This window comes from Paralichthys olivaceus, chromosome 23, assembly GCF_024713975.1.
Source record: "Paralichthys olivaceus isolate ysfri-2021 chromosome 23, ASM2471397v2, whole genome shotgun sequence".
Classification (NCBI taxonomy): domain Eukaryota; kingdom Metazoa; phylum Chordata; class Actinopteri; order Pleuronectiformes; family Paralichthyidae; genus Paralichthys; species Paralichthys olivaceus.
The window spans coordinates 12,014,803-12,041,321 of NC_091115.1; the positions used below are offsets into that span (position 1 = coordinate 12,014,803).

General features: G+C 41.6%; 2 protein-coding genes across 6 annotated transcripts in view; both read right to left on the reverse strand.

Moving 5' to 3' along the window:
- LOC109632789 (kinesin-like protein KIF21A) overlaps positions 1 to 6,844 on the reverse strand; it is a 34,354-nt gene extending 27,510 nt beyond the window's left edge. For all 5 annotated transcript variants that reach the window (XM_020092230.2, XM_069519317.1, XM_020092229.2 and 2 more), the window contains exon 1: positions 6,427 to 6,844. In XM_020092230.2, the coding sequence (XP_019947789.2) occupies positions 6,427 to 6,470 (44 nt within the window). In that variant the 5' untranslated portion in view covers positions 6,471 to 6,844. The remainder of the gene's footprint in view (positions 1 to 6,426) is intronic.
- A 1,512-nt stretch (positions 6,845 to 8,356) lies between these two features.
- On the reverse strand, positions 8,357 to 26,425 carry LOC109632790 (ATP-binding cassette sub-family D member 2-like). Its single transcript, XM_020092231.2, has 10 exons — positions 25,484 to 26,425; positions 24,780 to 24,960; positions 24,239 to 24,360; positions 20,298 to 20,460; positions 19,319 to 19,413; positions 17,818 to 17,963; positions 15,969 to 16,114; positions 14,096 to 14,180; positions 13,257 to 13,382; positions 8,357 to 13,162 (listed from the first exon to the last, which is right to left on the reverse strand). Exons 1-10 carry the CDS (start codon positions 26,423 to 26,425, stop codon positions 12,958 to 12,960), a joined length of 2,211 nt encoding a protein of 736 aa, XP_019947790.1. The 3' UTR covers positions 8,357 to 12,957.
- Between the last annotated feature and the right edge of the window lie 94 nt (positions 26,426 to 26,519).

A 26,519-nucleotide genomic window follows, 5' to 3' on the forward strand; every position in this document is an offset into this window, starting at 1 on the left:
CCCACCTCCTTCATGTTATCAGATGAGACATGGGCCAAACTAGAAGTCAAAATACACGTCAAATAAATCTTCCCTGAAAATGGGTCATGTCATTTTAGGAAGTTTCACACTGATGTGTGTCTCTAAAAACGGGATGAGCGTCATGATTGACAGATGAGACTGGAGATGATTGAAGGGAGGTTGCTGTCATGGCTCCATCCCCCGATTGCTTATGGAAATTGCTGTCTGACCAAGTTGCAGATCTGAAATACTTGATTATTGTGTCAAAGTTTGTTTTCCTATCGATATGCAGGTCCCCTTACCTCAACTTTAAGGAGCTTAATGAATCTACTGAATAAACACACAGAGATAGTCCCACAGCCAGAGAAACGTCCTGGAATGAGCATGTGAGGAAATCACCGGTAGAAGTGCTGAGTTTTGAGATCAGTCACAGGCTGAACTCAACACAAACACACACTTAAACACACTTCACTACACATGATACCTTGCCAACTATGCACTGTGTGTAGAGATGAAACACTGGCTGAACATAGTGGCTGCACACAGGCCTCAACAACAATGAGACTAAGCAGCTGAAGAATGTCCGAGTGTTTTGACGAATATGTGATCGGACTGATGACAGCGATACCGACCAGCAGAGGTTAATGAGGGACCCTGCTGCTCTGCAACACACACACAGGTGCACTCAAACGCACTTACACACATGTTCTGCTGGCCCCGTCCTGATCATGTAACAGCAAACACTCCGATTTCAGAGTGACACACACACACACACACACACACACACACACACACACACACACACACACACACACACACACACACACACACACACACACACACACACACATCCTATTCTTCTAAGTCAAAGGCCTTTGTTGAAATGTTGATACTGAAAAGCTTCTCTCTCTATTCTTCAGGAAACATGATCGTACCACAGCATTCATTCACATCCTTTAAAATGTGTGTGTGTGTTCTTGTGTGTTTCAGGGATGCCTTCAGGTACACATGTTCTTATATAACAATATGCACAAACACACACACAAACAGCAGAGTTCTTTTATAGCATCACCCAGCAGGTGCACATGTGTATTTCTTTATAATCTATGGTGTGTGTCTGTGTAGACCAGCTAATGGCCGCCCAGAGCAAGAGGATGAATGAGAGAGAGAAATGATGGGAGGATCTAGAAGAGAGTAATTCTTTATGGACAGTGAAAGTGGCACAAAGAGCTGCTGCAGTTTAAAGGACCAGCAGAACAACAACAGTGTGTTTATAGTAACAGTCTTTACATTGTCGAGCAGCTGCGCTTGACATCAAGAGTCAATTCACTGTAGCAGTCGCTCCAGCCTGCCTCTGAGAGCCCTCAAGCACAAGTGAGTGCACCAGACCCAGACTTAGATAAGTAGAACTGCTATATGCCACATTAAGGATGGATTTCCTCTTATTCTCAATTAAGGATGCATCCTTGATATCTGACTGGTCCATGGGATGTGATGAAGACGTATGAAGAAATGGGTTTGATGTGAAAACAGCAAGATGGTGATGTCACCAAAGGGCCTTTGGGTGTGGAGACAAAGGGTCCGGAGAGACAAAGAGCTGACTCAGCATTTTAGTCCCACCCACAGCTTGGAACTTCATGTGGTGAGAATGACATTCATTCAGAGGATCACTGCTGCGAACACTGATCTGTGAAAGGACGCCCCGTCACCATGGTGATGGCGAAAACAAGCTGAAATGGGGAACTGCTCTGTGATCAGCTCTGACTGCTTCCTGGGTCAAAGGTCGCTGGGGAGGAAAGAGGGAGAGGTGGCAGAGGAGGGCGGCTGCTGTCACCTTGACACACACACACACACACACACACACACACACACACACACACACACACACACACACACACACACACACACACACACAAAGAACTGCCATTTGGGTTTAAAATACAGCTACACTAAATTAAAACAGAATATAGGTTTAAAATCCATGTACTATGGAATCAACCTTTGCCTGTGCTGCTTAGACTGAAGTTATTGAATGTCTCAACTACCACATGGCAGCAGCTGGCAGATGGTTTGCAGCTTTGCGTCTCAGTTCACTTGAGTTGCTTCATGAATATTTATCATGAATATGCCCGGAAAAACACAGGTTTGTGCATGTGCACGCACACACGCACGCAATGCTTTTGTATCATGGCAGCAGGCGCACAGCCTTTGCCGCCAAACATAATCTACAGAGGTCAGAGGGGAGGCCCTTGTGTTTGACAGACACTCAGAGGAACCAATAGGAGACTATTTGGATACATACAATCGATACAATCGTTTGGTTTAGAAATAATGAAAGAACACTGAACAATGTCAATCTGTTTCTTTTACAGAATGCGAGTTATTGAATTGCTTGTTTTGTGCAACAGTCTAACACGCACCATCACAAAATAGTGAAAAACAGCCAATTATCATGATATCTTGATTTAAAGGTCCAGTGTGATTTAGGTGAAAGGGAACTATTGGCAGAAATTGAATGTAGAATAAATCTCATGATGTTTTCAGTAGTTTTCTTTACCCCAGAAAAGTCCCTTTATATTCAAATACTTTATATTTACATTGAGGGGACCCTCTCAACGGAGGTCGCCATGTTTTTACATTAATCCAGACTGGACAAACTAAACACCTTTTGAGTTTTTATGACAACTGAAGCTACCACAGTTTCTTTTTCATGTTTGGAACGAGAGGGTGAGGTGAGGGGTGCTCAGCTGCAACATGCAATTTCAACACAGATATCACACAATTCTACACACTGTACCAGTAAACAGTTGCTGATTCAATTATTTGAATAATCAATTTCATTGTTTCTGGTCCAGGCCTTGGTTGAGCAAGGTTTAAAATACAAATCATATTTAACAATACTGCCGTGAACATTATTCAATTTTATCCTCCTTATTACCCAATGAAACTTTTACTTGCCATGTGGAAGAATTGAAAGAGGATTAAAAAATAAATTTCCAGTTTCCTGCTTTTCCTCGCTCCAGCCTTTCTAATTAAGGAGGAAGAACAAGCTCTTCTAAATTTAGCTGTAGGAAACCTGAATCCTTCGCTGTTGAATAATTCGGACTCTGAATTATTCAAGATGCACTTCAAGGATATTGACAAACCAATCAGTCACTTTACTGTGGCTCCTTCAGGCAAAGTCTGTACCACAGCTTGGATAAATCGTTAACTTCTTGTGTTGCTCTGTCATTTCAAATGGGAAAAGAAAAACAAGTGCGTCACTGTGCATACACACAGAGACACACACAGATACACCAGAGAACAAACAGTAATAATATTTATGTGTGCTGTCAGGTGTGATACAGCAATATATTAATATATTAAAACCACAGATGACAGATCTCATGTTTAAATAACCTCACTGAAGCACCATTAAGAGGAAAGTGTGTTTCCAAAGAGCAAATACACTTCCTGTTACATCATCTTTCCAGTAATAAATCTAAATGTTAAACAAAAATGAAATGTTGTCTCTGTTCAAGCTCCAGGCGTTTTCTAAAAAAAACTACAGAGCGAGGATGATAAAGTAATGTTTCATCACTCTTGAAATGTTGGGCTGGGGGATTAGGAACCTGCTAACAGGCAGCGGTAGACTCACAGGCTGAGGCAGGTACCAGCAACACACACACACACACACACACACACACACACACACACACACACACACACACACACACACACACACACAGTACGACTAAAGTACGACAGAGCGGGAAGAAGCTGTCAGTCAAAACCTTTAAGAAGTTCACGTTTATAGCACAAATATAAACCCCCCAAATAATTAGGATGTTGCCACTAATCGAGCTGAAAACACCAACATGAAGCTGTGGTCTGCTTGACATATGCAACTATTAACAAAAACAATGAAAGAGAAAATGCAGGCAAAGACACATTAACAGAATCAGGCTGAATTTAAAGCAGATTAAAATGGTCTGACTTTAAATTAAACTTTAAATGATCGAATGTGGGATTAGTCGACCTAACGTGGAGCAGGAGACTGTTTCAGAGCTTGGGGGCAGCAACAGAAAAACACCTGATCCCCTTATTTTAAAGTTGAGGGCAAATGAGAGGAGTTGTTGAGAGGATGACCTCAGTGACCTGGAGGCAGAATTCATGATCAGGAGATCCGACATCAATATAAAGCACCAAAAATATCATATATATTGGCCAATACATATTTTTAACAATGGGAATAAAGGTGAAAACAAACAAGATGACAGGGATCACATAATTATGTCGCCTGAGCTTTTCAACAAGACACAACAGCAGGTAGTTTCCTCTCAAAAACACCAACATCTGTATATGAGCTGATATGTAGCTTGAGATTTGTAGCTTGTATATTTGTGTAGTTGTGTGTTATTTTGTCGCTTACAAAGCTAAAAATGTCTTAAACTCTTAACTAAGAGTGAAGAAACCAGAAAAACATCTCATCAACGAAAATGTTACAGCGCTGCACGACCAGAGAGCATGATGGGAAACACTGCAAGATTATTTACCATCAATACAGCAGAGAGATGGGGTCTGTAAAGTGAGTTGCCTCAATAAACACAGTTCTGGGTCAAAGTCTGAACGCACAATAACAAGAGAGAGCGAGAGAGCGAGAGAGAGAGAGAGGAGAAACATGAGAGGAACAAGCTTTTGTCCCCTTCTCTTCCACTGATCCAGTTCACATGACGTTGCACAAAATACACACACACACACACACACACACACACACACACACACACACACACACACACACACACACACACACACACACACACACACACACAACTGCCCCACATCTCCAGCTGTGGCCCTATCATGTCAGTGTATTGATGTTTTCATTGATTTGTTGTGCTATGTTTTATTGCAGGGCTTGTGTCTGCGTTGTTCATTCAAACATTTATGCACTTTAAATGTCCCCTGACTGCCGGCTAAGTTTTCACACTGCTCTATTTGTATGTTTTTAAGGTTTTTATAGCTGCTTTCAGACAATCACTGAACTCCACACATCCTGAAAGGCTCTGAGTTATCTGCAGACTTTCTCTGCCTGGCTCCTTAAAATAAAGTCTGCAGAAAACCAGGAGAATTCAATGTGAAAACACAGCAAGGGATCTCCTGCTGGATTCACCGCAAGTGAGTGGGGGGTTGATGACGCTTTGAATACGCAACAGACTAAAAAAAGAAAAAAAATTATCTCCCAGTGAAAGAGCACTGACAAAAACGTAGAAGACACAGATGAAGATGTCAAGAGAGTTTGTGGTGATAAGAGACAACACCGCAGTTGTGTTTTCAAGAAAATCACGTGATCTCCACAGTTAATACGTCACTTCCACTCCACCTCCCACCTCCCGCTGTGTTGTGCATGTGTGAAAGGTAAACTCTGGTCAAACTCTATTACCAGTGTCTCATGTTGTTTGTCAATGTGACCTGCACCCTAGAGTTCGACATTTCACCCAAATGTGTATATGTGCATTATAGAAGTGACACATGAAGCTGAGAAGCACTGATTCGGCCGGTGACCAGACGCTGACTGTCTCTGTTAGTCTGCTGTGTAAGTGGCAGCATGGATTGGCCCTGGGGACAAAGGTCAGATCAGCATGATACAGCAAATACAGGCACACTGACGGAAACACGTATTAGCCACTGTGTGCTGTGCAGACGAAACAATATGGGGAAGAGTAACGTGCTTTTCATCGGCATTAATCCCTCAGCTGCTGGATCTTCATTCATAAATGCATGTCTGAAGTTTAAATCATAAAATCAGCTTCAACCTGCAGCTTCAGAATAAAAGCACATATCGAGAAAGAAAGATGGGTAAGGCTGATTGGCTCGTCCTGTCATTTCTTTACATAGTTGGGTTTTATTCTTGATAAACTAGTCACTTACTAACAATACTAACTATAACTGTGATGATGTGTTAGGAATCGTAAGCATTTTTGAGGTATACACAGTGAACTGTGGGGTTCAGTATCTTGCCCATGGAGTCGAACCACCAAACCTTCTGGTTGGAGGACAAAACGCTCTGCCCCCCCTGTGGAAATGTGCACCTTACTGAATCAGGGATTGTGTATGGATGCCCCCCCCCCCCCCACTACATAGCCCCGAACTGATCCTAGCTCCACCACTGCAGGAGACACAATGTATGTGGAAGAGTAACGTGTTCGACATTGGTCTGTAATCCCTCCGCAGCTGGGTCTTCATTCATAAATTCACCTGCACGTGCACATGTGTACGAACAAAAGAATCAAGTCTCCTGATCATAGAGGATTGTCACTGCAGCTTCAAAATAAAAGCACAATGCAAGAAGGGGGGGTACAAAGAGCAGAGAGAGTGCATGTGCTGCAGCAGGAACAACATGTGCGCGCCTGGAGCAGGTGTGACACGCGGAGGGAGCATCCTTACCTCAGGGCGACGCGCACCGAGCTGTCATCCGGCCCGACGCTCATGTTGCTCCGCGTAAAAATAACTTGATTTCCCCCTTTTCCTCTTTTTATCCTCCTAGAAGAAGAGAGAGAGCCTCCTCCTCCTTCTCTACCTTCAGAGAAAAGCGCGTCTTATCCTGAGCCTCCTCCTCCTCCTACGCCTTCACCTCCTCCTCCTCCTCCTCTTTACCCGCCTGGAAATGACAGCCATGTTGTGTTATTCTAAAGATTATGATCGGATCTATTTTATCTGGGGCTCGTAGTGATCCGGCGGCTCCACAGTCATGGTCTGCTCTCAGCCTCCGGTCCGAGCAGCAGTGTGTGGCGCACCGTGCACCAACAGCCGGGTGTGTGATTCCCAGGATGCAGCAGGACGTCACCAGACTCCTCCTCCTGAGCTGAGACACACACGCACACACACGCACACACACGCACGCACACACACGCACACACACACACACACACATATACACACACCTAGTAACAATAATAACAATAATAATAATAATATTTTCAACATAAGGCCTACTATATGTAGAAAAGGTATAAAATGTAAAAATATAATTTAAATAATTTAATACATTGCCTCTACTACTGCTACTATTCATAATAGTAATAATTATTATAATAATTATCATTAAAACTATTTGAATTTAAACAATTTATATTCTGTTGGTTGGTGTGTGTGTGGATTCTTGGACATGCTGCCATCTCGTGGTCAACTAGTATTACTGCACTATTGGGAATCCTGGACATGGAATCCTGGACATGATGCCATCTTGTGGTCAATTTATGTTACTGCATTGTTGGAAATCTTGGACATGATGCCATCTTGTGGTCAATTTATGTTACTGCACTGCTGGGATTCTTGGACATGATTCATGCTGCCATCTCGTGGTCAACTAGTATTACTACACTAGTCGGAATCCTGGACATGATGCCATCTCGTGGTCAACTAGTATTACTACACTAGTCGGAATCCTGGACATGATGCCATCTCGTGGTCAATTTATGTTACTGCACTGCTGGGATTCTTGGACATGATTCATGCTGCCATCTCGTGGTCAACTAGTATTACTACACTAGTCGGAATCCTGGACATGATGCCATCTCGTGGTCAACTAGTATTACTGCACTATTGGGAATCCTGGACATGATGCCATCTCGTGCATCTTCGTGGACATGATTCATGCTGCCATCTCGTGGTCAACTCATGTTACTGCACTGTTGGGATTCTTGGACATGCTGCCATCTTGTGGTCAATTTATGTTATTGCGCTGGTTGGTGTGTGTGTGTGCGAGGAGTCAGTGGATTCTTAGATATGCTGCCATCTCGTGGTCAACTAGTATAACTGCACTATTTGGATTCCTGGACATGCTATACAACCTATGTTACTGCACTGTTGGGATTCTTGGACTTGCTGCCATCTTGTGGTCAACATCTTTTATTGCACCGTTGACATTATTGAAGTCATATTTATATCATTTATGTGTCCCAGTGTCACACTACACTACACTGTTTAGTTTTTAGGTGTTCTAGTGTATTGCATTTTTAATATACTACAAACTGAAAACTTGCATCCAGTATGTTTTTGAACGTGGACAGTTTTGTGGACACATTTAGCTTTAGTTTAGTAGTATCTTTTTTATGTCTAATGAATTAATTTTTATTGTTGATTAAATAATATTGTTAAAAGTCCTTTTGTATCATATTGTAACTTATCTTATATTTTTCTTAAAAGAGCTAATAAGAGCAAATCAGCAGTTCAACACCTACTTCAGCTAATGACATTGATTTCTCTGAATTCAAAAAAGAAAATTCACATATTAACAACAGACAAGTCTATATGAGATGGACATTACTGCAGAGGGATGGTGGGTGAATGATGGAGGCAATGAATTCACAATAACTCGTTCTTCAAAGCCGCAGTGTATCGTTTTATTTACATGAAAATACATCTTCATCTTTCAACGTAAACTGTCGTCAGCACATTTTTTTGAACAGATGCGCCGTACGTCAATGTACCTCCCATGATTCTAAGATTAAAGAAGACAGATCACTACACATGCACAATGAGATTTCAGTAGAGAAGGTCTGCGCTAATATTACAGCAATTCAAAATATAAAATATGTCTATATATTGGAGTTTGATTGCAAACAGAGCTCTCTTGAAAGTAACTATGTGTTAGATATAAACTGTAGTAATCCCTGACTTTGAGGGAGAATCGCTGCACGTTCTGTGTTCTAGGACACTTGGATCAATATCTCTGAAACTATCAACCTTTCATAAGTATTGATCAGACTTTCCTGCACCACTGGAATAATGTGACAATTCAGATTTAGAAGCATTTTCCTGTCTAGTGATCCCAGTTCACACATCACATTTCTAGTCAATCCAACGACGCAGCTCTGAAAGCTCTACATGCACTATGAACACAATTATAAAACTCTTCATTGTAAAACAACAAAAATAAAACCTGTATGTATAGACCACATGTATTCATTGTCTTGTCATACATGATGGACACATTCAATCTCTTACTTACAAACACAGAATCAGGGTTTCCAAGTGTTGTTAGTAAGGATGTCATGACTGTACACAGCAGGGTCACACAGAGTAGTGAGCTTTCTTTACTTGGTACCTGAGGGGATAAGAACTGATGAGGTGCCATGTTTTAATCCCTGACAACCTCACCCACGGATCATTATCACCACCGCTTGGGAGGTGGTTTGTTTACTTGTCAGCAGGATTACGCAAAAAAGTACCACACCAATTTTATCACTTTCCCTAGCAGTGTGATTTTGACCACTTGGAGGCTGGAGTCTTCGTGCAGCATCCACTTTCGGTTCCGACCCAGGCAAAATGTCTTTAATTGCATGTATTCATTATTTAACATATGAATACTGATGTAGGATTTCGGGGACTTGCTCTATTGTAGTTTCTTCGATGCGATCATTTGGATAATAGTTAACAACTGATTTAATTATTACCACCGCACATGTAGGGTTCACTACTATAAACCCACAGTCCACTCTTTGCCTGTTAATGACAAAATATGTAGTGTGAAAAGTAATATCACATAAACACACTATTTCAGAAGCGAAAGAAGACGACTGCAGTAATAAGGCACCTCATCTTTTCTTATCCCGCCCTTTCAAGAGGATTAAAGCCCAATTACTGCCCATTATTCATTGCTATGTATTTCAGACACTATCTGCTCTGGAGCTGACCTCATGTTCCAGTGTCTCTTTGCAGACTCTGCGTCATTCAGCGGCTCGTCTGGCCTCCTGTCAACAGAGTCTGACTAACAGCGCAGAGAGAGTCTGTACCTAATGCCCAAGACACTCTTTTTATTACCTTTCAGAGCATTCCAGTTATTATTCCTTTAGATGTTAAAGGAATTCATTTAACATTTTGTCTTCTGTCACATTTCGGGGGGAATAAAGTCTCAGTTTGTCCTTTAGTAAACTTGCAGCCGTCGTCCTGATCGGACCAGAGCTGCATTCAAATGCTCTAAAATTCTTTCCTCCTGAACTGAAAGCCAAAAGAGGAGGTTTCTAAGCTTTTCAAAAAAAAAAGAATTCTCAATGGAGGAGGGATGTGGCACTTTTATACGCCTTAGACTGAAGAAGAGGCCTGAGGGAGTTGTTAAACTTTCACATGCATATGAAACAGTGTACATTAGAGGGTCCATAGCAAATTAGATGATGAAGGTGGAGTTAGTTGTTATTAAGCATTTCTCTGAATTATAATAATAAGCCATAGTGTTGGAAACCTAGCGGTTCACTGATGATGTAACTGATTGTCCACTCTCTTTGAAAAGAAACCTACATGAGGGCATCAGCCTGCACATTAAATAAACAGCGGCAGATGAACCAGTGACGTGACTTCATATTATCACACTGTGCCCTGCACCTTGGCAGTGACATGGACTAGTATCAGTACAGTGTGACATTGAGATAAAGATATTGTAAACGTTCCAGGAAAAGACTCACACTGCTAAAACGGCCGGGTCACTGATACCACTGATACTAACGATATTATTTCCAGTAGTGTAGCATTTGCCAGAACTTGCAAAAATATCAGGAATTTGGCTAAATTTCAAGCTGTAAATATGAATCGTATTAGTATCGGCCCATACACAAAGTCCAGATATCTGTGTCCAGAAGAGTAAAATGGTACAGGAACATTTCCAAAAGAAATCCTGTGTACCCCTGTTTGTGCAACATTTGGATGATGTAATTAAAATGTAAAAAGATTTCACTACAAACACATTTCTAATGTGCTACATCACATGTTAATTAATTCTACGGAAGAAACGTAAAATTAAAGGTGAAGTAAAGGTTTTCAGTGTCGCTCAGAACAAAAACACAATTTAAGTGTATGTGTTTTTTTGGTGTTATTGATCATTTCAATCACTTGTTTTGATTTAGAACCAGGATGAATGAAAGCACACATTGAAGTCCATTTGTCTATAGTGAAATCTGAGGATGATAAAGGAATGGGACAATGGAGGACGTGATCCTCTGTCCCACTGAACCCAGAACAATCTGAGGCTACAACCATAATAATATGTTTTTGTTTTAAATCTAAAATGATCTTTTAGCTCCATATCAGAAATAATTCTTGTCAATGTATGTGCTCTGGAGACGTGTGTTCAGGTGTAAACTGAAATCAGATTGTTTCTCTGCAGCTGAAAGACTGAAGGAGAAAAGAGTGATCCTAGAAGGTAGCAGTGTGGATGTAGCGCGAGGGTCCTGATATTTAAGCGTAGGGGTCTGAACCACGAAAAGAAAATAATACACTGTACATAACTTAAGCAGACACAGCTTAGAACCAGCACATGAAAAAACACAGTGTTTTCTCATACAAAACAAAACAATGTTAATGTGATAAATCACTACTTTCACAGTATCACAACTTCAGGTAAGTTGCTGGTAACAAACACGGAGGAAAAACAATCGAACGTTGACAGCAGAAGGAAAAACAACAGAACCTCACGTCAACTATTAAAGCGTTTCAGTCGATAAACCAGCCTGATCCTCTGAATATTAGCCTAATAACAGAATATGCAAATTTAGTACACCCAATTAGGCCTCATATAATATAACATAATAAAATGTATAAACTGGGATATTTACGTGCATGTAACCATACACTTCATGATATTAAGCGATTAATCTGCTTACATTGCAGAGTTGAGAAATAAAATCTTTGTATGTTATATCCGAATGTATATGAGGTCTCTGTTCACTGCAGAAGCTGCTGATTGGTTATCAGCTCATGGTTCAGTACCACCGTGCGTTCATGTGCGCCCGGGCTCAGGAGAACTCGCAGAGCACGAGCGGCTCTGCTGGCAAAGCAGAGTCCCAGCAGGCATCTCACACTAGTGTGTTTTGTCTCAACACGGCGAGGATGAGGAGGGTGAACTTCGACAGGTGGCCAGTGTTTGGAACTGAATCTGACACTGTCTGAAAGGTTACCTGCTCACCTGCAGTGTACTTTATTTGTGTGAGTGTTTGCAGCGGACTGCCCGCTCCTCCTCCTTTGAAGAGGGGCCTCTTCAGCCCATTGTGTTTGTTTTCATATAGTTTTGGAGTCAGAGCCTCGTCACTAATCACTCTAACAACAGACCTCTTTATTTTTTATTTGTTGGCCTAGCCTATGAGTAGTTCAGGGGGTCTTGTATATTAAGTTACCAGGAGCTAAAATGAGGTATGGAGTGAAGGATTGTACTGCGGCTGGATATTGTACACAAACCAAGCAAAGGCATATTGTGACATTTCTAAGGACAGTCTCTTGTGACCCCCTTGCGAACAAAGAGGTCACATTAAATTCAGTAAAAGCTAAAAATATACTGGAAGTAAAAACAAACGGAGATCCTGCAGAGCCCGCACACTGGGTGTGGATTGAAATACTGCTTTGGACATCATTTAGTGGCTCTATATTAAAACGTTTTCCAGCTAATAAGCGATCAACTTATTTCACGACGAGCGACCACAACAAAGACAAAAAGCCTCTAAAGCAGAGTAAAGTGCTGTAAAACAACAAATGAACCAAGATTTGACCCTTCTGCTAAATCATCTTGCAGTGGATGTATACATACGCTAAAACCATGCGTTTAAGGTATACGGCAGTCATAATGTGTGCGTCACATTGGGGGGAACAATACTGGTCAATCCGCTTCAACACCCCTCCCCCCCCTCCACTTCTCTGAATGGGAAGATGAAAAAGAAGAAGAGGGAGAGCTGAGAGCTGAAAGACAAGTTGGCATTAAAAGCTCCCCTGCTTTGACAGAAGGGGCTCGGAGCAAAAGAAAAAAAATCTAAACAAAAAACTAAAAAAAACCACTAACAAACCCCCTCCAGATTTTTTCTTTCATTGCCTCTTCATCTCCCACACTCTCCTCTCCCCATCTCCCTCCACTTCTCCTGCTCTCACTCGCTTGTCTCTATTTCCCCTCTGGGACCCTGCCTCCCCTGCCTCCCCCCTCTCATTTCTCTTACTCTCTCACTCCTCTGCTGTTTTGAGGACAGAGTCATCTCCTAGGATCTTGCAGAGCTCGTTGAGCCGGTGCTGCATCTCGGGAATGCCGGCCAGCTGCGATTCCAGCCGCTGCTTCTCCTCAGTGAGGGAGAGGCGTGTCGCCGTGTCCAGCTGCTCAAAGCGCCAGCCTCCCTCGCCGTCAAACTGCAACAGGTGGGTGTGGTACTTCCTGGAGGAGGAGAGGAGTGATTTAAAGCAGGATAATGGGAAAAACTACAATTTCTCTTTTCACAAAATACACTTGAACATATTATGGGTCTCACCACAGGGAGGGTCTGTGCGTGATGGAGAGCAGGGAGATACCGGCGTCCTTGGCAGCCTGGAAAATCTTTCCCTCCACGTCAATGCTCACAGCGCTGGTGCACTCATCCAGCAGGGCATATTTAGGCCTGACACACACAGGGGGGAAGGGTTTAAATAATTGCTGTTTATTCAGATGAAAACTAATTTTAGATAACAAGTCTGGGTCACTAAGTCATGTCAAGATTATTATTGTTTTTTTAAGAATAGAGACTGTCTCAAGGTCCATGTTATCCCAATGCCAGAGACAGGGTGGCGAAAAACACAAAACAAGTCCCTGACATACAGTCTAACACCAACAAAAGAGGAACAGGTAGAAAGAGAAAGGAGTCGGGAAGGACTGACTGAATCTTGTGCTTTTACCAATTTAAGAAAAGCATTATAATCAGTGTTGATATTATGACGACGGCTAAAAACAAACAAATCCCTGAGAAGTGAAAAATAAGTTTGATTCTTTGTCAAAGTGTAGCAGAGACGTTAGCTGAGTAGAATGTGGCCACATTCTAGGTGGCCCAGACCACCTCCCAATGTAGTTTTTGTGATCAGATCTCACGTTGAGGACGCATTTATGTGCATTCAGACCTGTACTTAGCGCTGACCACTTGTGATTGAATCAGTCTGTATGTACGTTTATACCAGGTCTGAACGAGGTCACTGACATCCCAAATAAAAAACTGCTAATGTTGGTGGAAGTTGTCAGAAGTAATTTTGGCAGTTTAATGCTGCAGGTCTGTCACATGTCCAGTGTGTGAGGGCCAAACTGGCCTTAATGAAAGACAACAATGGCACTGCTTCAACTTACCTGTGGTAAAACATGCGAGCCATGCCCATCCTCTGCTTCTCGCCCCCTGACAGCACATCCTTCCAGTCCAGCTCAGCATCCCAGCCTGGGCAATAAAAAAGAAGACGTTGTCCAGTCTTAAAGTGTGTGGAACAGCATGTAGAGCATGATGGGACACTAAAGACTGGGCTGCATTACACCTTTACATAGTCATTCAACAATGTGTTTTGAGCAATGTCATAAATAATTAAAATGCAAACAGACAGGTTTTACAGAGTGGTTTTGTGTGGTTGTTTACACAAAGGACTGGAAGACCAATATGTGATGTTTGCTAAAAGGTTTAACCAGTCGAGGTGCACCGTGTCACAGTCAGACTGTTCTCTCCTGCAAACATTTTCAAAGATGAAACAGACCCAGTCCCTCGCACTTAAACTGCATGCGTGCCCATATGCGTGACTGCATGTGCGTGAACTGATCTGTGTGCTTGATAAGGACGTTTCTTAACATTTCCACAGTGTGGCCATTCATACATTAAACCCTCTAAGCTCTAAGCTTTGAACAGTACTTTGTTTTCAACAATAGGCCTGTCTGTTTGTTTGTGGTGGTGAGAGAGGTGGGAGCGGCTCAGTGCAGTTACAGAAGGCAAATCTTAACCAAATTTCACACACTCATGGATATCAGTCTTTAAATTTGCCTGATTTCTTTCATCAAGATCCTCCATCGAGACAAGGATAAGAAGAGAGAGAGAAGAAGATGATTCAGCCACACTGAATAAATCAAGATCTAAGTAAAATAGAAAATCTTAAATTAAGACAACGTATTATGTCTCACTTCCTCCCACTGTCCAGAAATTAAGCCAAAATATCCTGGATAGGAACATTGCCATCTTGCGCTGGTAATGCATTTGTAGCCAGTCAGTGCAGTATTGATTGTGGTGTGGAGCCATGGTGGTGAGTTACCGCTGATACACATGCTCAACCAATCATGAGTCTGTTTCACCTGTCCTTCATCATATTCATCATATTCATCATATTTCATCCCATTTTTATAGCATCGTATAACTGATAAAAAACAAACTTGTAGAAAAATTTGGGCTTGAACATACAAGAAGGAACATATAGTGAGTAAGTAACTAAGTAAGTAATTACATTTTTATTTATAAAGCACCAAAGTAACAAGGTGCTGTACAAAACAAACTGAGCAAAACACAAACAAAAGGTTTAGTTTAGTCGGAGGAAATTGTCAGACATCCAGTCCTTGATAGATATCAGGCAATGATATGGTGGAGGGCTTACAGAGTTTGTTGGGTTTGAAGGAAAAGTACAGCTGCGTATAGTCATCTGCATAACAATGATAAGAAATATACTTGAATTGACTAAAGGGGAACATGTAAAGGCAAAAGGGAAAAGACCAAGGATTGAGCCCTGAGACATTGCAGCTGATCAGATGAGGACACAAAACAACAGAGAAAACTTCTATCAGACAGATAGGAAACAAACCAGTCAAGAGCAGTCACTGTTACACCAGCCCATTGCTGAAGGCTACTAAAAAGGATATAGTGGTCCACAGTGTCGTACGCTGCACTAAGGTTAAGCAGCAACAGAAGTGAACATTCCACAGCATTCGAACACATTAAAAAATCATTTGTAAATGTGAGCAGGGCAGTTTCAGTTCTATGTCTAGACCGAGACAGCCCGTAATTTATCGAAGATGTTGCTGCTGTCCAGGACCTCTTGCTTATAAAATACTTTTTCCAAAACTTTGGAAATAGGTCGGATGTTACTGTGAAGCAGGGGGTCACATTGCCTGTTATTTAAGCTCCAGCAGTTTTCTTCAGCCTTACACAAACGCACAGTTCACATATTTGTAAAGCTGCTGTTATTATTTATCCTACCTCCCTCTCTGGTGACAATATGGTTGAGGTTGACGATGTCCAAGATGGCCTCCAGGTCTTTGTCACCCATGCCCCTGGCAGCCATGTCCTCCACGGAGTCTGGGTAGATCACCTGGTCCCGCAGTGAACCCATGGACATGTAGGGCCTGGAGAAACACACACACATAGAAACTGAGTGTTTCTTTGTTAACCCCTCGTTTCATTAAGTGCTCCTGACACTACGAGCTGACCAAGAAGGTGTGACTGTACAAAGCGGCACATTTTTCACACACTCAAAAAAACATGCAGAAAGAAAAATATACCCATTGTCCTTCTGCTGTTTCTATTGTGGATAATGTATGGGATTGTGTTACAGCTGCCAGGTGGCTGTCTCATCCTATATATAAAATATTTACCGCCTGCAGCAGGGAGTCTACTGAGTCAGCACATCTAAGAAGCCCAGAGTAAGATTACATGACTGCAGGACTTCTATTGAATATTTAACTTAACTGAAAAACAAACAGAAATAGCTTTGAATGGGCAGTTTCAAAATTCAATCGATAAAACATTAATCAGCAACTATTTTGATAATCACTTAATCATTTCTTTAATTGTTCAAACAAAGTTGTCAACATTCCCAGATTCTAAATTGTGACTTTCTGATGCTTTTGTTTGTCATATGATAATAAACTGAATATTGTCAGTTTAGTTTCAGTTTTTTTGACAGCTCTTTCATGTGGGCATTTTTCACTTTCTCCTGACAAAGAAAAAACAAACAAAAAAAAGGATCCGCAGATTGATTGCTAATGAACAGTTACAGCCCTGCTAACCAGTGGTTCTTAACCTTTTAAAGTGAGTCGTGACCCGCCAGTATAATCAAACATTCAGTTCATGAGATGCTGGACCTCCTGATTTACAAATTAAGCATTACAACACAGACTTTGACTATCACAAACACACATTACAACATTGATTCAAAAGAAGATCTTATCACATATTTAAAGTATGTCATTTTATTTTGAATTTATATTTAGTTTTTTCTCTACAATCATCTGGTGACCCCAAGAAATTACATTGGGACACTGGCGTCGGCCCTTATCACCAATCTTTTGTTTGGTCTGTCTTTTTAAGTTGACATCTCTGGCAGTGTGTTCAATGCACCCACAGTACATACACTCCTGCTGTATTCTTACATGGTTTTACTCCGACATTAATCTGAGTTATGACCAGACAATGTCCGCAGCAACTGACTCGGACATTAGCATTCTCACATCCAGCCAAAACAACAGGAGATTATCTGGAGTTCAGTGCATGTCTGAAAGCAGCTTGAGTTAATGCTATATTTTGATGTTATCATTCTATGATTGAATAACATAACAGAAACGTTTTATTCCTAAATGGTCAGTAGTTCCAGTAATTCCAGTTAATCATTCAACTCTTTTCATAGATCATTGGAGCAAATGATCCACTGGACAATGGCAGATTTCTTTATTGATGTAGAGTTGCACCTCAGGGAGAGTGCACTGTAATACTTACTATCAAATGACGATAAACAAAAGTTTCAAATAGTTTCACCTCATGGTCTTTTAACCTAATTTTCCTTAATTATTCTACTTGAAGAAGTAAAATGAAGAATATGTAACTGAAAGTATATCAAGTCTTTATTTCAAGTCTTGTCTGGGTGTTAAATATTTCACAGTGGCAAGTGCTCTTGTTTCGCTTTACCAGCCTCACAAACAGAAACACACACACAGGTCCTGTTACAATAGATTAAGTTACTGGTCGGTTTCACCGGTACAATGATCAAACCCTAACATCTGTTTTAGTATGACACACTGATGTGTGAGAGGGTGTGTGTGTTTGTGTGTACCTCTGAGGGATGTAGAACATATGCTGAGGAGAGGGTTTGTGTAGTCGTCCGCCATAAACGGGCCACAGGCCGCTGAGGATCCTGAACAGAGAGCTCTTCCCGCAGCCGTTAGGCCCTGTGATCAATAGGTGCATGGCCTCCTCCACCTGAAACAGACAATTTATTAATCCTCCTGGAGTGGAATCAGACGTCAGCATCATTAGAGGAAGTCATTAGAAAATAAAGTTGTGGAGAGATGGAAGCATCAGTGGGTGTGTGGCTTTTCATGTGCAGCACGAAGGAGATCTGAAGCATAAAATCACTTCTGGAGAACAAAAGTTCTCCTCAGAGATCCTTTTACTTTTTACCATTTTACGTTTGCTCTCTGAAATTGAGCAACTCTGAGCTGGAAGTCAGATGTCTTGTATGTCTGCAGCTACCAGGTTAACAGGGCAGCAGCACAGCATATACATTATTACTGTGTGGCTTTCTAAGTACAGACTGAGGCAGTAAATAAGGGGAAACTCAAAAGTAAAACAGCACTGAAGAAATAACTTTGAAAAGATTTCAGCTTTTATCAAATCATTATCTCCACCAGGGAGGTTATGTGTCCATTTGTTATCCATTTGTTTTTTCATCAGGAATACACAAAAACTAATGACACATTTCCACAAAACTTAGTGGAAGGATGGGAAATAGGTCAAGAAAGAACAAATTAAATTTTGGTGTGGATTTTTTGACATTTTCAGCAATTTTCCAAGGAACAATTCATGAATCCTGATAAAAAATGATCTATCAAATTTAGGGGAATGCTATCTATGAGTGCATGAACTTTGATATTCATCCAAATAAAATCTGGATGTAGTTTATTTAAATGTGGCTTCATAAGGGGACTGCTGGTCCGTGACGAAGGTATGCACTCTACTGAGTGCCATTCATTTTTACAATGAAATCAAAATAACGAATTTATTCATAGCGGAAGAACATAGCACTGGGATCAGCAGACCATCAGCCTCTCTGTTTAAGTCAGAAATATGTAGAACATGCACTGAATGCAAAATAGAAAAAAACTGAAATTCTTAATAACTATGGAGCAGCTCCTTTTAATGCCCACAGATTGCATAATATACTGTAAGTAGAGAAAGGGTATGTATATCCTAATAACATGTGAAGTGTTTAGAAAAACACACATGACTATTATTTCCGCACTGTTGTGTAATTTTAAGCACCACAAAATTATTTTCTGCTCATTACAGCAGCCAACACCCTGAGGGATGTGACACCCTGACAAAGGATGAATCTCTTTTCAAACGAGGATTATTCTTAGATGCTAATAAACGCCACCTCGACCAAAATCCCCAGGGGGTTTGATGATGAAGTTGTGGTGGTCAGAGAAAAGCTGAAAGTCTTGAATGAAAATATATTATCTGATTTGAATATGTAATATAACGTAAGGTTTGGTGTTGGAATAAAAGAACAATCTGGAAGATGGAAGAAGTTAAATGGCCAAGAGCTGTCTCACCTTAAAATTCAAGCAAGACACCACTACATCCCCATTGGGTGTGATGATTGGTACATTTTCACACACAATGCCTTGGTCCACATCTATCACTTCACCTTGAGACACAAAAGAGAGAAAAAAATAGATGAGCAAAAATGCTTGTGTATATGCATGTGTGAGTGCATGTGTATTAGAGGATTAGACTCTCACAGCCAAGGCATAAGTATGGATGTGATAATTCCTTTATAGCAGGAATCATGGGGTTACATTTTTTTACCACTTTACTGCCCTCAGGAGATTCATTCCAGGATCAAATGATCCTTACGCAAAGACATTTATGCAATGAATCCAACCTTTGATCTTGATGCTGTTGATTGCTTGTAACGTCACGTTGTTGATTGAGGAATTCATTCAGCTTATACAAGGTGCCCTACATAAGGGTTTTGCAACATGCATAATAATTGAAAGGGAAATTGTAGAGTGTAGTCAGCGTGCAAAGTCCATCTCTTGGGCGGCATAAGAGAGTGGCTACTACAAGACTGAATAAATGGAGAGTTCTGATCCAGCTGTATTTTAAACAAAACATTTAAACAATTGTCCCCTAACTCAGTGCTGACATTTTCTCAAGACAATCAAATTTATAGAAAATAGTCGTCAGTCAACCATGGATGTACTACATGACTTTCTCCATACTATGAAGGACAAAATATTACCTTAAGTATAAATTAATCAATAATAAATAGATATGAAAATAAATAATTAAATACCTGCATTTATTTACAATATATAGTTTGTTATTCCTGTATTTCATTAATTTCTGCATTTATTCATTTATCAATTTCCTCTGCATTTATTTATTTATTTCTGTATTCCTTTTTCTTCTGTAATGCCTTTTTCATTGAAAACTATAATTATTTTTTATTTCGGATTATATAATTTTTTGTTCTTCATACTGTACTGCAAACAAAAGAAGATGTTGAGGTTTGCCCAACAGACCTACCCTTTATCTCCAGCGGTCCATCTATGTGCATTTCAGGCTTGCTCTTTTTCTCTGCTCCTGTTGTGGCCGATAGCGAAGAGCGCTTGTAAACACCCCTCTGGACGTCCTCGAACACCTCGAACATGTTGTGGACCCGTGCGGTGTAGCCTGCCAATTCGGTGACCTGTGCCAAAACACACACGGGGTCAAAGGTCACACTCTGAGGGATGTTAAGGTGACCCAGACAAACATCACAATGTGACAGAGGTCAGGGAGTATGTAAAGTAACCGTTGTGATTACATTATGATGAAAAAAAAATTACATATTGACAAAGTAATTAGTAAGAATTAATAATTACATTTCTAATAATTTATCAATTCTATAAATAATTGAAATATATGTAGCTAAAATCAAGATCATGGATATGATTGTTTACATTAACTTTTTTCTCTGAGTTGTGTTCTTGTAGGGTTGTAGAAGTGTGTAGAGTGAGCACACACATACACAAATGTGAAAATCTGATGTACATAATGTGTAAGGGCTCTCAGTGAATGTAAACGTTTAATCAAATCTATGAGAAAATAATTTTAATGAGGAGGATGTAGGTGAGCAGTTCTGATAATTTTCGCTTAAAAAAATAGATACACTCAAATGCAAATGGGGCAAAAACAAATTAACATTTTTTATAAATAAAATGAAACCCTTCACAAATGTAGGGGGACAAAAAAACAGAAGAATCACCCTCTTGCTTTGGCTTTGGTGCTGCACCCTGCAGCCAAACAATGCTGGCTGTTGACACAGCTTGATTGTATTAACAACAAACACTAATTCTGGGAATTCACAGGCACCACGTGGGCCTGCAGAGATAGAAATAATAAGGAGGGAATGACTGGACTCATGTGAAAGGGCAACTTGTGCATCAATTAAGCCATAGCAAGCTTGTTGCAGCTTTGTATTCGAAGATATTGATGTTATCTTATCTTATATATATATAAGATATTAGTACTGATACTAAAGCATGTTGATAAACAAATCAAATCTCAGTGCAGGGATGGACAAGTAAAAAAACAATATGGAGCTAATAACTTGACATTGAAATGTTACATCAAGGAAATATCATTTTCTGTATTGCTTTATCTCCTTAAACTGAAATCATATTGTATGTTGCTGTAATTATTAGTTAAGTAATACTTTAGGCTTAAGAAAAGAGTAACCAGAGTTGTCTTAGTCACATATGTAGGGAAACTACTTAAAATTGTGTGTAAAAGTGTGAGCTTAATAAAAACATAAAAAAAACACATATAAATGCAAAAAACATATAAATGCAATAGGCAGGTGCGACAGTCCTGTATTGAACTGTGCTATTACCACATGCCAAAAAATATTTCACCAGGCATTTATAGACATATCTTCAGTCATGAGCGGGTACAATACATTCAGTTTTGTCTTTAAACATTGTGAGCACTACTTGCATGAAGAAAACTTAGGCAACACTTCCGAGGCTTTTCGGAGCAAGTAGGTAAACAATGATTCAAGATATTCTGTTTAGCATTAATAATTAAGTATGCAATAAGTAAAGTCCTAAATGCTACAAAAAAGAGGCTAGCACAGTGACCAAGTGCATACTGCTGATGTTGTTGTTGTAACAGGTTAGTCCGTCTGTTATTGGTCCTTTCTCCTTTGACAATTAGTACATGATACTTAACAGAGCGTATGAGTGATAAAGAGAGAGAGAGGGAAAGTGAGGAAGAGATTCTGAAGTGTAGGCTGGAAGATCAACAGATGGAGGATTATTCACAGCCTGGTTAAGCCCTGAGAGAAGTTGCTCTGGACACACACACACACACACACACACCAGGATTCACTGCTGGTTGACCTGCAGTGACATGAAAGGCATTACATTCAATCTTGAGGAATTGATGCCTATTAATGATTCCTGTGTTTATTCGAATACATTCTAACACGGATCACAGGACCAATCTGATACAACTATGGATCCAACCCATCACTGCGATTATTCAGCATTCATTTTCAGGGAAAGGTTTGAATTCTACATGGGGATGGAACAAAACTACAAGATGAGTAACCAACTACTTCAAGCTGGGACATGTCATATTTCCATCTGACCACTCAGCCACACAGACGCCCAACAAACAAATTCACACTGTCGTATAAAACAGGCATGTGTGTTTGGATGCAACTCGGGAATGTGCTCAATCTCTTCTGCCTGTTAAATTGCACACACACTCACACATCTCTCGTCCTGACAGGCAGGGGCTTGCTGTTGTTGGCACATGGCACAACAGAGCTGCGTGCAGGCTAAAACTTGCGTCTTCCAGGAGGCGCTTAGCATCAGATAGTTGCAATGTAAAAAGGCAAATCTCCTCAGCCACAGACTTGCACATCTCTGGAATAAAATGTCTCACTTGTGACGTCTTTTCTGAAAGTGTCACAGCAGTGTTAACCTCTTGTGTGCTTGTAGAATTCAGCTTTGTGTGTTTGAGACAAGTGGCACAATGGGATTCCATGAAAAGGAACCTGCTGCACTTTTGAAAGCATTTCAATTCCTCCTCTTTATCACCACAAGCACAGACATCTACAACTCTCTTCACAGACACAGATCAACACAATGTACACCTGACTCATGCTCAGATGCTACATACTTTACTTACAGGGTGGCTTGAGAAAACAAACCATGTATGAACCATCTGCAATGCAATACAGCTTCCCCACAAACATGCCTCTGCTAAATCCTCTTATGGACCTTAAAATGCAGCCGGAGAGAGAGAGTGAATGCATGAATGGGTCTTGCTATTTTTTTGGGGGGGGGATTAAAATGCAACGGGAGATCAGGGATTTGGCCCTGAGTGAACAAGGTCTTTCATTCATTGACTTCTATTTCTTTGTTTGCTTTTTTTAGTCTCTGGACTCTTTTAATTTCCCGTGCATGTGTGGTCAGTTAGTTAAGAATGCAAGGAGAAAGATGGATATGCAGCATGGAGCACGCAGCTGTCAATCACTCCATGCAACCCATCCACCTGTCCAAGTGCTGGCCCACACGGGCCAATCAAATGACTCAACCACTCGTGCTTATGCATCTGCTGATCATGTGAATATCTGAAACCCTACTAAATTTAGAAACACATCATGGTGTAAAGTTAGGTCTTCGTTTGGGCTTGATCAGAAAAATCTGGTCTGGTACCTCCTCCAATGATCTCTCTAAAGCACTCATGGACAAATGAACACAAAAAGCTGCAAAAATGTGGAGAAAAATTAAAATGTCCCTACTTTATTTTGTCTTGTTAATTCTCAATATAGCATTATGTCAGAAAGTGATGGATAAATCCCCATTTAAATTTTTCAGAGGCCATGTTAAGGTCTTCAAATGCCTTGTTCTGATGGATAAAACACACAACTACAAATCAAAGATTACGTACATTGACGCTCAGATTACAGCATCTGAATTCAGAATATGTTTAATATGTATGAAGTGCAGTTATCGGGGCATGAGGAGGGGAGAATGGCTAGACCCAGAGATGGAGCAGGGCCAATTCAAAATAACTAGTTTCTGTGATAGAATATATTCATTTACTCATACCTTATTTCTTTTAAGATGTTTTTTAAGTAGTAAGTGTTTGTTCTAAGGACAGAGTCAAGTGTGAAAGGGGAGAGAGAGCGGAGGAGGACATGCAGCTAAGGGCTGGGTTTGAATGGAATCTGTGGTCCCTGCAGGAGAACTCAAGCCCCTGTACATAGCTGCAACTATCTTTCAGGAGCTTTTGTTTTGGTATTTTCTTATAAAAACTAGTGTCTTTTATTCTTAACTTTTAATGGAAAACAGGGAGAATGACAGGGCACCAGAAAGCCAGAACCCCAAGCAGAGATAAAGAGAGAGCCTCTCTGAGAATGCACTCCAGCAATGCTACGCCGACTTCAGCATCCCTGTATGGATGGTCCTCACCTCTTTGTAGGAGGACATGATCCTCTCAATGGCATCTGCCCCTGAGGCCAAGAGGTTACGCGCTGTGGTGAAAGCCTCCGTCCTCTCACTCACCATCACCTGCGTCTGACCATCGGCTGTTTCTTGAGGATGGAAATGGAGAAAACAGACAGAGCGGGGGGGAAGCATGTGGTTTAAGTTCAACAGTTGTGCCAGTGAGCATTAGAATACCATGGAAATAAGTTCTACAAATAGCTGTGGTCACATTGGAACAGTAGCACAGCAAACAAAGGGACTCTGATACTTTTGATGCAACTGAAATGTCATCAGGGAGGAGTGGGAGGCACTTACTGTTTCACACATGCTAATCAGCTCTTTTTGGAGGAGGAAGCACTAGCTGTTGGTTTGGAGATGCTAATGACCTCACTGTGAAAAGTGTTAACATCACTTACACTTCAGATACTAAGGAGAGATGTGTGACCTGGGTTTTGTTTACTTTTAAGTCAGGCTTCAGCTTTTAATTCTAATTTTATACTTTTTATTTTCATGCAACAATCCTTACCATTGTCAGCGAAGCCGGTGGCTGTGATGATGGGCACAGCGACCATGACGAGGCCGCTACTGCTCCACACGTACTTCATGAGGAACTGTTCGATCATGATGTACCAGAGACGCTTGGACAGGATCAGGTTCATCTGGTCGGCCAGAGCCCGGTAGCACTTCTGCAGCTGACGCATCTCCACCTGCAAAAGACAATTTATTACAGTATACAGCAGAAAATTATGGGGAATGGAGTGTTAAATGACTATTTAATGAATCGGCTTCAGTCAATCAGCTTGAACCTGTATTGACTGAAATAACACTTAGAATATGTTTAAACTTGGAAGATAAAGATAAGAATGGATGGTAAATGAAAAAAATTATACAGAGCATAATTTTTCTATTTAAAGTTAACCTCAGGCTGGTCTATGAACCAGGAAAAGTGGGCAACTAGTCTGGGTCCCCCAGGGGATCTGAGAGCCCTGTGTTCACTGTACAAAGTCCTTATTTGGTAATTGATTGCACATTCAATGGGGATTTGCACCTGTATTGTCAAATAATCACAGGTTTTGTCCTCTATAGTAATTTGTTAAAATCTAGTTTTAGCCCTAACCCTTTTCAATAATAATGGAGAACATGGATTTCTTGTAGCTCTTATTGGAAATGACCACATCATGGTTTATGCAGCAACCTCTGTACTCCACAGGTCATCACCCCCCTGCCCACCTTGTGACCCCTGTAGAAAGCGATCTCCTCAGCATTCGCGATGATCCTGGAGTGCACGTAGCGCAGGTAGCCCTTCCTGTGAGCCTCCTCGGCCACCAGCTTACCGAACCTGGGCGAGCAGGCGCGCAGCACCTTCGCCGTGGCGAACACCACCAGCCCGGCCAACAGGGTCGGACCGGTGGCGTTGGCCCCCCGGGACCTGGCGGTTTGGATCAGCGTGTAGGAGGTGAGCACCACATCCAGGATGGGCTTAGTGAGGTTGGAGTAGAGGTGAGCCACCGACTGGGAGAACATCATCACGTCCTCGGTGAGCGACTGGTCCGGATTGGCCAGTCTCCCGTCCATGTTGCTCACTCTGTAGTAGGTCTGGTCGGTGAAGTAGGTCCGGTAGGCATGGTTCACCAGCCGGGTGCGGAAGGCCAGAGCCAGCTTGCACTCTAGGAACCGGATGGCGCTGTTGACGAACGTGGCCGGGATGGCGATGAGGAGCCATTTGATCAGCTGGAGGATGAATCTCCGGGGCTTCTTCTCCACGATGGTTTTCACGATCTTACCGTCGAGGCTCGCCACGTATATGGACAGAAACGTCCTGGACACCAGTGCCAGCGAGTGCAGAGAGAGCAGAGCCAGCTCTTTGGAGACGAGTTTGGGGAAAAGGATTTTACCAAGTTCGAGGATCTGCTTGAAAAACGCCGCGTTCACCCCCGGCGATGTCTTCCTGCGATCCGCTGCATCCGGCTGCGCGTTTCCCGAACACGTCGATCCGTTCTCCGCCTTGGAGAGCCGGCTGCTCCCGGGATCGATGCCTCTGCTCAGCTGCCTGCAGATGATGGGGTACAGTGTTTTGACGCCGTAAGCAGCTGCTGCGAGAAACACGGCTCGCTTCGCCGCAGCCGTGCGGTCCCATCTGACTCTGACCGCCGCATCGAGGATGTTGGACATGTTGTTTAACCGTTATTGGTCCGTGCCGACGGTGCTTACATCAGCCATCACCCGAGGCCGACCCTACGCGTCGACATGAACCCAGAGCCGGACT

Bases quoted from the DNA above. Each gene is read 5' to 3' on its own strand.
- LOC109632790 (XM_020092231.2), bottom strand. From the start codon at position 26,425: ATGTCCAACATCCTCGATGCGGCGGTCAGAGTCAGATGGGACCGCACG. The intron at 20,461-24,238 runs GTGAGGACCATC...GTTTTGGCACAG, and splicing joins TCATGTCCTCCTACAAAGAG to GTCACCGAATTGGCAGGCTA. The intron at 13,383-14,095 runs GTAAGTTGAAGC...TGTGTGTGTCAG, and splicing joins GCTCGCATGTTTTACCACAG to GCCTAAATATGCCCTGCTGG.